General features: G+C 32.6%; 1 protein-coding gene across 1 annotated transcript in view; it reads left to right on the top strand.

Annotated features, from left to right (window-relative positions):
• The first annotated feature begins 2,930 nt into the window (after window positions 1-2,930).
• LOC110460406 (deleted in malignant brain tumors 1 protein-like) overlaps window positions 2,931-10,957 on the top strand; it is a 183,979-nt gene continuing 175,952 nt past the window's right edge. Inside the window, exon 1 of the mRNA XM_021513281.1 lies at window positions 2,931-3,088. Coding sequence (XP_021368956.1) covers window positions 3,075-3,088 — 14 coding nt within the window. The 5' untranslated portion in view covers window positions 2,931-3,074. The remainder of the gene's footprint in view (window positions 3,089-10,957) is intronic.

Below are 10,957 nucleotides of genomic sequence, written 5' to 3'. Positions count from 1 at the left end.
TATAATATTTGTTTTTAACAGAATAAATTATCTGTCGTCAACAGAATAAATTATCTCTTGTTAACAGATTTAATTATCTGTTGTTTACATAATAAAATATTTGTTTTTAACAGAATAAATTATCTATTGTTTACAGAATAAAATATTTGTTTGTAACAGAACAAATCATCTGTTGTAAACAGAATTAGTTATATGTTGTTAACAGAATAAATCATCTGTTGTTAACAGACTAAATTATCTGTTGTTAACCGAATTAATTATCTGTTGTTTACATAATAAAATATTTGTTTTTAACATATCATTAATTCTGTTGACAACATATAATTTATTCTGTTAACAACAAATAATTTATTCTGTTAAAAACAAATATTATATTCTGTAAACAACAGAAAATTTAATATGTTAACAACAGATAATTAATTCGGTTAACAACAGATAATTTAGTCTGTTAACAACAGATGATTTATTCTGTTAACACCAGATCTTTTATTCTGTTAACAATATATCACTGATTATGTTTACAACAGATAATTAATTCTTTTAACAACAGATAATTAATTATGTTAACAACAGATAATTTAGTCTGTTAACAACAGATGATTTATTTTGTTAACAACAGATCTTGTATTCTGTTAACAATATATCACTGATTATGTTTACAACAGATAATTAATTCTTTTAACAACAGATAATTAATCATGTTAACAACAGATAATTAATCATGTTAACAACAGATAATTTAATCAGTTAACAACAGATAATTTAATCTGTTAACAACAGATAAACAGATAATTTATTCTGTGAACAACAGATAATTTATTCTGTGAACAACAGATAATTTATTCTGTAAACAACATATAATTTAATATGTTAATGACTTAATTTAATCTGTTAACAAGAGATAATGTATTCTGTTGACAACAGATAAATTATTCTGTTAACAACAGAATAAATCATCTGTTGTTAACAGAATTAATTATCTGTTGTTTACATAATAAAATATTTGTTTTTAACAGAATAAATTATCTGTTGTTAACAGAATTAGTTATATGTTGTTAACAGAATAAATTATCTGTTGTTAACATTATTAATTATCTGTTGTTAACAGAATAAATTATCTGTTGTCAACAGAATAAATTATCTGTTGTCAACAGAATAAATTATCTCTTGTTAACAGATTAAATTATCTGTTGTTTACAGAATGAAATATTTGTTTTTTGACAGAATAAATCATCTGTTGTAAACAGAATTAGTTATATGTTGTTAACAGAATAAACTATCTGTTGGTAACAGAATAAATTATCTGTTGTCAACAGAATAAATTATCTGTTTATAACAGAATTAATGATATGTTGTTTACAGAATAAATTATTTGTTTATAACAGAAGTAGTTATCTGCTGTTAACAGAATAAATGATCTGTTGTTAACAGAATAAATTATCAGTTGTTAACAGAATAAATTATCTGTTGTTTACAGAATGAATTGTCAGTTGTTAACAGAATAAATAATATGTTATTAACAGAATAAATTTTCTGTTGTGAACAGAATAAATTATCTGTTGTGAACAGAATAAATTTTCTGCTGTTAACAGAATAATTTGTCAGTTGTTTACAGAATAAATTATCTGTTTGTTACAGAATAAATAATATGTTGTTAACAGAAAAAATCATATAATGTTAACAAAATGAATTATATGTTAACAGAATAAATTATCTGTTAACAGAATGAATTATCTGTTAGCAGAATAAAATATACTCGGTAAGTACTCTAATGCATTGATGTAACTGTATTTTCATTAATGTGTTAATTTACATTCAGTTAAAGTTATAGTTGTCACCTCAGTGTTGATTGCTTATGAAATTAATATTGTTTTATTGATAATCGTGATTATCATTTGTTCCTCTGTTTGTAATAATAATCAAAACTCGAGGTTCCTATATACCGCTTTATCACATCCTAGTTCGTAGGTGGTTTCAAAGCGGTTCACAAATTATTATCCGTGATTAAATGGCCTTTGCAACCAGCCAATACCTTTCTAAACTCCCTGGGGAGCATACAGCCGGAGCTGCCATTTCGGCACTAACAGCTAACATTCAACAATTCTAGCGCTGCCCAACCACGTACTCATTTACAGCTGAGTAGACTGGAACAAGCTGAGTAAAGTACTTTGCTTCAAGATACAACACAGTGCCGTGCCGTGACTCGAACCCGCAACCCTTCGGTCACGAGCCCGGCGTCCTACTACTAGACTTTCGTGCCTCCTTTACACTTGATATCTTATAGTTGTTGAGGTCTGGATTTATCATAAATATCGAATTTTTGTCTGTTTTGTCTCTTGAATCTTTTTATGGCTTCTAATACACCATGTATAAATCTTCATGTTTCTGTGTACCTGCGTTGATTTTTAAATACTTTTCTTTTATCTTGTATGCGTTTTTATTTTTCTTGAGAATGAAAAGTCAGTAACGGTAAAGTGTTTTGATAGGCATCCTTCCTTTTCGTTCTTTACTTTGTTTGACGATTGCTGAAAAGAATTCTGAGATAGGTTTCTCACACTCTATGTATTTTAGTGAACATATTACGTAACAGGGTGGTTAATACAGCTGGTTGATTATCACTCCCCGTTGACTGTAAACTTTTAACTGGTTTTGTAAATGTATACCCTAATTTTCATATTGTGCGTTATTATGTATTATTACATCAGATTTAAAAAGTTAAAATGGATGATTTTCTTGAATTATGTCAATCCAGAATATAACACACAAAAAAACTTCTAATAAAGAAAAATGGAATATGACGGATCTAAACGTGATCATAAACAAATAATAATTAAAGATCTAAAGGATTTGAAATGGAAACACACAGGTATAAATAATTTTACAGAATTATATTAGTATCAAATGACATTGTATTTTATTGAACAGCTCAGACAACCACTTTACCCTTTGATGTCCGCTTGGTAAACGGTGATATAGAAAATTCTGGTCGAGTGGAGGTCTTCCATGCCGGAATTTGGGGTACCGTGTGTGATGATGGTGGCTGGGGACAAAATGATGTGCTAGTTGTGTGCAGAATGATCGGATATAGGTAAGTGCCGGTTAAGTTCGGGTTTATATATGGAAAGGAGATAATATATATGTGTTACTAATGCAGATACCGTAATGATACAGTTGTGATACTGACACATGCGAGATGCTGATACAGGTAAATTTGATATTATTTTCCTAAGGTGAGGATCTTGTACAAGTTAAGCCGTTGGTACTTGTTGATTCAAAGATATCAAAATATATACAGGTTTAAATTGTTCTAACAGCACATATCGGTGCACGAGTAAATAAATAAAATGTATGTAAAAAATATGTTGCTATACTCATGCCTGTAACTATATATACATGTATCTATTTCTTTAACAGTATTTTTGTTGTTCCTCAAATGTTGACGTTAAAGTGCATTGTAAATTTTGGCGTCAATTTTGGTAGGTTGTATTGTGACGTCATAATGTATCATGACGTCATCACTTTCTATGTTGTGTTGTTGTCCTGTCAACATGAATAATCAGTTCCCCTGATGAGCCGAAGAAACTCTTGTCCTTTGTTTTATATACATATATATTTAGATCGCCCTTAAAATTTGACAAATTTCTTTGTCTGCACTGTCGTTATTACTTCTTTGCCCATTTATCTATTTAAGTAATACGCGTCCACCAAACATTTGTAAGTTCGGATCTAGTGCCAATATTGGATCATACTGTCGTTATTACTTATGAGACATATATTTATATATATTTACATTCTGTGTTGCATTTGCCTATATGTTGTTAGTAAACTAAATTCCAGTATATGATACTGTATACTGCAAATTTCAGTGAATCGGTCAGTGTAGGAATACAACTATAGTTGTCCTATGTAAACAAACAGGGCCACCAGACACTTTCGGTATCAATAAGCCTATAGTCAGAGAACTTTCTGGGTTTTTTAGCATTCAGCAATGTAGGTCATCGCCAAAAAATAAAGCAACTTGACAAATTATGACAATATAAATTTATTATAAGATGTGTAGGTACAACAAAATTATTGTAGGCGCCATTTTAGATACAAAATTACCAAGTTTGTCAACGTCATCACACAGGGGCTCGGTTTCGAGATTTTGAGTTATGCATAACATCAGTGAATAACAACAAAACAAAAGTTCAGCATTTATAAAACCTTGGAATCGTTATCACCTATTGAAAGGACGACTTTAATTAAATATTTCCGAGTATATATGCTTCTGAAAATAACGTAATATTCCAGTCGATGGAAATGTAAGCGTTTCCGAGAAAAAATCGAGTCCGTTCAGCGCCGCATCACTTACAAATACATGTAATCTATCAATGCGCGAAAAACAGCTTTAATTTAAAACAAGCAGAAGTTATTATTAAGCAATTATTAACAGTTTTTCAACATATGCACACTCATATTAAATAAATAATAAAGTTCAATTTCAACAAATTTTATTGACAATGTAAGCAATAGTCAATAGGATCAGACATCAGGCATAGCCTATCTAAGTCCTCTCCTTAAAGTGACAACAGGTGGTAAGAAACACAGATATATATTTGTACATTGATATGATGTTTTGGATAAGGGGAAGTAACTCCTTGATGTAAACAGACTTGTTCAGTATTCTTGAGATATAGTTTCACTAGGGAAATTTTATTTGAGATATTTACTAGACTATTATCTTCAGTGAATAATATCAAGTATTAGACAATGAGTTACTGGTATTCATATAAGGTTAACTGTTGAGTATAAATATTTGGTGATATTGAATTTATTCCCCCAACAGATACAGGCCATACAGTCCATATGTATAACACACTAGCCATCACACACTGTTGAGGATCAAAAAGCCAATTTCAGCAAATAGATATATAATTTGTAAGTAGGGCTACACCAACTCCTGCAAGTAATTTAGGAATTCTTTAATTAAATTGAAAGGAGTTACTTCATATCTTGGTTTAAGCTTAAAGAAGAAGAAGAAGAAGAAGAAGAAGAAAAAAGAAGCTTTTATGCATATAACTTGAAAAGAAATATAGAAATAAAATATATAAATAAAAATGTAAGAATGTATAATTATGTTCCAAAAAAAAATATGGATAAGTCAAAGATTATATTAATTAAAATCTTTTTGATTGCGATATAAAGTTTGATACATGAGATACGATATCTCTATTTTGTATATCATTACAACTATTACAACCATTTAGTAGGACATTTATACACAGATGATTGTGAGTGTAATGATTCAAACTCTGTTGGAGAGTCTAGCGAATATTATTATATTGATTACATTCAGAAAAATAATGTGCAGCAGTTTCGAAAGATCTGTTACACTCACACATTGGAGATTCAATAAAGTGATTTTTATAACGATCATAATTTAGATTACTAGCATTATTTCTTAATTGACAAAGTATAATGTTTACATCACGATTGCCAAAGTATTTAAAAACATCACTTGTTTCAGATTTCATATATTGCTTTGTAGTTAGTAACATTTTTAACTGTTCGGTAGATTGGATGTTGGTAATATCTGGGGCAAGTCTATTAATTTCATTTAGCATGGACGGAAAAAAACTTTCAAAGTAGTTTACAGTACGACAAAAAGGGGGATCAAATAATCTGTTTGTTCGGAGGGGATATCTGTCAAGGGGTTCATCATGAATATATGGTTTAATAATTTCTCTTAGGTAATCTGGGGTTTCATTAATCATTATACTATACATTAAAATTAGTTTATGTTTATTTCTTCTGCAGCTCAAAGTTTTCCATCCTAATTCCTTGTAAAATTTATCATGTGATGTCCCTCTACGTAAACCTGTAATTAATCTTGCAGCCTCTAATTGTATTGATTCTAATATTTTGTTTTGAGCTAGTGTACAATTGTCCCACACAACATCTGCATATTCAATGACTGGTCTTATGTAGGATATATATAAGGTTGTTACGGATTTTCTATCAACTTTATTTTTTAGTAACCTAGCTTAAGATATTTATTCTTTTAAATGCATTTTCATATATATTAGATATGTCTTGGTTCCATTTGGCATCATCACTAAGTTTAAGGCCCAGATGTGTATGTATTTTGCTTTCAACAATTGGTGCGTCATAATAGGTAACAATAGGATGATTCTTATTAGTTTTCCTTGAGAAAATTACAGATTCGGTTTTAGAAGGATTCAATTTAAAGTCCCATTTAGTGGCCCACAGCTTAATATTAGTCAAGTCATTGGAAAGATTCGTAAACAAAACAATAGATAGAAACTAGTTGGGACCCTCTTATTGAAAGAAGACGAAAACATAAAATAACACAACTTCATAAGATTGTTCATGGTCAGTGTCCCTCCTATTTAACTAACATTCTCCCCGCTCGTCATTCTGACATTCATTCCCACGATACTAGAAACGCGAATAAATTCTGTCAAATAAGATGTCGTACTAAACTCTATAAAGATTCTTTTCTACCTTCCTCTGTTGACTTATGGAATGCTCTTCCGGATGACGTTAAGGACAACCCATCACTCACTAACCTTAAGAAGTCCGTGAATGTAGACTATCATCTCAATAATCATATTCCTTCCTATTACTACTACTGCAAAAGTAGATTTGGCCAAATTCACCCCGCTCGACTGAGGATGAACTGTAGTTCCCTTAAAAATCACTTATTTTTACGTAACTTAGTTGAAAGTCCCATGTGTTCTTGTAACCGTTCTGCTGAAACTACTGATCACTTTCTCCTGTTTTGTCCTAACTTCGAACAATTAAGATTACAATGTTTTAGAAATCTTCCTCATGGGAATAATTTAAATCTGCTGCTGTATGGAAATCCTGATATGCCAGATCAATATAACTTAAATATGTTTGACTCTGTCCAAAAATTTATCTGTAAGTCGAAACGATTTTAGTGCAAGACTTTTTTTTTTTTTTTTGTAATTATTGTACATTGATTTTGAAACCTATGTTGTTCGACACAACTTGTGACATGCCAGTATGATATTTAGACTTAATGAGTTTTGTTGATACTGAATTAATATAGACTACAACACTCTTGCTTTTTGCAGGATATCAGTATACTTTTTGATTGGAATCAACGTAAAGCAATTTAGAGATGTCCAATGTATTTAATGCATCCTTATATAGAGCTCATTAGACTTACCTTTTCATGAATCACATTCCAACCAGATTCAATTAAGTAATGCAGTTCTTCTCGTTATTCTCTTCATAACCACTTTCTTTCATTTCCTGATGCACCCCTTCCACCCTCCCCCTTGATTTCTTCTTCTTCTCTTTGTCTGTTATACTATCAAAATATATGTAACAGTGCCGTCCCACTGCCGGGTTTATTAATAAGGAGCCGAATTAATATAAGTACTTAGGTACTTGTTTTCGAATCCTCTCTGTTGATTTTGTAATATTTTGTCACTGCCATATAATGAATAAAATACTGTTTAAACTAATAGATAGAAACACATACATATGTAACGTGCACCGTGGTCGGTACCTATTTGGTCCGTCCCAAGTGCCTCTCGGGATATGCTGTGCGGTAGCTTCGCCTTAGAGCACTTGCTTAGTAGCGCAGAGACTTCCTATATAAATTGGACCCAAGCAAACTTAATCAGACTATAATTAGTATTATTTACAAAGGATTTTAATACGGCAAACCTATGATACAGTTACATACAATAAACAGGGTCGTGCTACTTGTCACGGGACTCACGATCACAATACACATCGAACGTTAACAGGGGCTAGACAAGACCTACAGCGCACCGGCTTATGCAGCGCGGCGCACGGCACTAACATCTAGCACACGACTATTACAAGTGCTCCCGGCACTTGTACAGCGCAGTGACAACCGTGCGCACCGGCTTATCCAGCGCAGCGCACCGGCTCACACAGCGTAATAGCTACACTATGCACAGGCCTAACATCCGCTAGTCACCCTAACCTAATGCCGCCTCACGACCACTGGTCACTTATTCAGCGACCAACAACCACCACGCTATGGAAGACTTATGCAGTCCTTCCACAAAGACTTATCCAGCCTTTGTATATACCTTAACATCGTTGTATCTCGCCGTGATCTTCTGTCAGCATCAGAATTCTCTCCCAGAATGAGATGAAGCCTCGTTTATATACTGCTAGCTCAAACCATTCTGGGGTAAATCAGGTTATCCCATTTTTTCATGACGTCACTAACTTTCTGGTCTTACGAGCGCTTTCAGCCTATGCCAAAAGCTATGTAAAAACCACAAACGCAACATAACACTGATTACACATGGTTTATTTACACAATCACGTTAAACTGACAATACTCCACACGTACAAACGTACCTCTCGACAGGACACCGGAAATAAACTCCACTGGTACGTACACACACTCAACAACTTGCATAACTGTTCATTACACATACATACAATATACAATGACATAATTACGTATAGACGACTCAGCTATTCAACATGGATATGGACCACGATGTCGTACACGGTACGTGTGTATTGTTATCTTAGAAGGTAATGTATACTAGCAATTCGATACAAATGATCTAATGACCACGATGTCTAATTCCCTCATGGTCACCAGACCGCTTGCACTCACTGATCGCCTACTATTAACTGGTTCGCTCAACTTATTTGGTACAATATGTAACGTTTACTAGATTTGGATCAATTAGAATCATTTCACTGTTTAAAACACATTTTAGCAAGAAATAGGCCTGTATGAGTTAATTCAAGTATACCCTCAGCAATTGTTTGATAAGGACAGAGAACTAAGAATAAAGAGATATTTTTTTAAATTTTGATTAAGACGAGAATGGAGCATTTCGCGAAAATAAGAAAATATATCCTGTTGGAAATAAAAGAAATATTGACCTAAGGGTATTCAGCGAGTAACATTGATACTATGCGTATTCTTCAGACAAGTATGTACATTCAACACTGTAACAGTTAACTACACTTTGTAGGTCAGTGGACCATGCGAAACAATATACCTGACCACGATGTTGTTATAGAAGCTTTCTTTGTATACATCAAGTTATTGCTGTATTTGATACTATTTACAGGTGAAGTTAATTAGCATTAGAAATCAGTCTGGACTTGTGTTTACACGACTGAACAATCAAATGAATGACAGGTGAATGTTATAAGACATGGGATGTAGTTCATAGATTCAATTTTACAAGGATATAACATTGTAAGCATATACTTTTTATGAACTTTCATTTACACGCAATATATGTATTATGAACATGTATTGAGTACATAGGTGAAGTAGGAATATGTGATTAATATTAATCCATAAATACATTTATACATTAATATATGAATTTACACACATATACTGTAGTTATACAAGCTGATTTCAAACTTTACCACACCAGCATTATTTAGTTTGGTTGCAGGTCAATTATGAGTTGTCTCACACATACATGCATTGTATATGTTTGATTTGGTCACATATATAAAGAAATGGTACAATATACATGTATATTTAGGTCAAGTTATGATAATAATAAAAGTAGTATGCATTTAGTAGGTATATATATTAGTTCAATTTAATTACATGATATTAGTTCAATTTAATTAAAAGTAATACAAGTTACAAATTACAAATGTGGTACAAGGTATACATGAACTACAGTACTACAGCTGTGACTAGTTGCATTTATATACTTGTGAAATGCACATGTTCTTCATACACAAAAACAGTACTGGAGTGGGCCAGTATGCATGTATCGGGGATCTGTATGTTGGTAGGATTTCTCACTCTTGCACGATTACCTGTGGCTTTTGCACCAGGGATCCAGTCAGTAGCTGTTCGTATTCCAGATCTTTTGGGAGGTGGGTCGGGATATCCAGTTAATTCATCAAGACGTGTGATTTGTGACTTTTCGCCGCTAGAACTACGTATTACGATACGTCCGTCCTTGGTCCAGGTCCCAGATATAAGTTTTTGAGACTTTAGATATCTAGCCTGGGAATATACTAGACTTCTAGCTTTAGTCAGTTCCTCGTTGATATAGAGATTAGGCGAAGTCGGAGTGGTGTGTGTTGGGCTTGCGGGTGCATTTCCGGAATAATAAAGTTAAGTTAGTGTTCAAACTATTTTATGTGGGTGTGGTTTACAATGACACGAGGAACTTTAATATTTCTTCTGGAAAATTCGGCTGTTTTGGAATTTGAACTTACTGACGTCACTGATATGATAAGCGGACAATGCAAACGTATTTTGCTTCAGTTACTATACAAAACAAACTATATAAATGTAAATATAACGGGCGACATTATATTTATCTGTCACCCAAATTGCATTCATATCGACTGTATACTGCATCTGGTAACAGTTCAATGCTTAAATATATCACTAAGTCATTTGGAAGTATAATGATATAAGTATTCAATAAAAACAACAAATAATACATATTTAGCCTCATTGAACCTGCGATTAACATGTTAACACTCCATAACTAAAGTTGGGAATGTGACAACATTGTGTGACGTTGTTATTTATATACTACGAAAGTCTGCTACCTTTTAAAGTAGTTATTATCAAATCGCTTACAACACAATATTTACCATTGTTTGGCATTGCCGCATTGTAACCCTACCCAAATCTGATGACGTTCTTGTAAACTATCAACGTCATGATCCAATTGCTGACGTCTTCATTATTATGAGGGCATATTTGTAACGTTGGAAACCACAGACCCTCCCATAACAGTTTGCCGAATCATAATAATTGAAGTTCAAATGTCTATGAATGAGATAAACAGATATCAAAAGTGGTATAAATAGGTATTAAACTGCTTTTCATATGAATGTCGAACTGGACAAAGGCAACTCCAGCGTGAAGCACACTTCACTGAATTTGCCTTTTTCCAGGGTGTATAAAATGCCCAAAGCGTGCCAT

This window comes from Mizuhopecten yessoensis, unplaced genomic scaffold (assembly GCF_002113885.1).
Source record: "Mizuhopecten yessoensis strain PY_sf001 unplaced genomic scaffold, ASM211388v2 scaffold10387, whole genome shotgun sequence".
Classification (NCBI taxonomy): Eukaryota; Metazoa; Mollusca; class Bivalvia; order Pectinida; family Pectinidae; genus Mizuhopecten; species Mizuhopecten yessoensis.
Note: the sequence above shows the minus strand (reverse complement) of the source record. Positions and strands in the feature narration are given on the sequence as shown.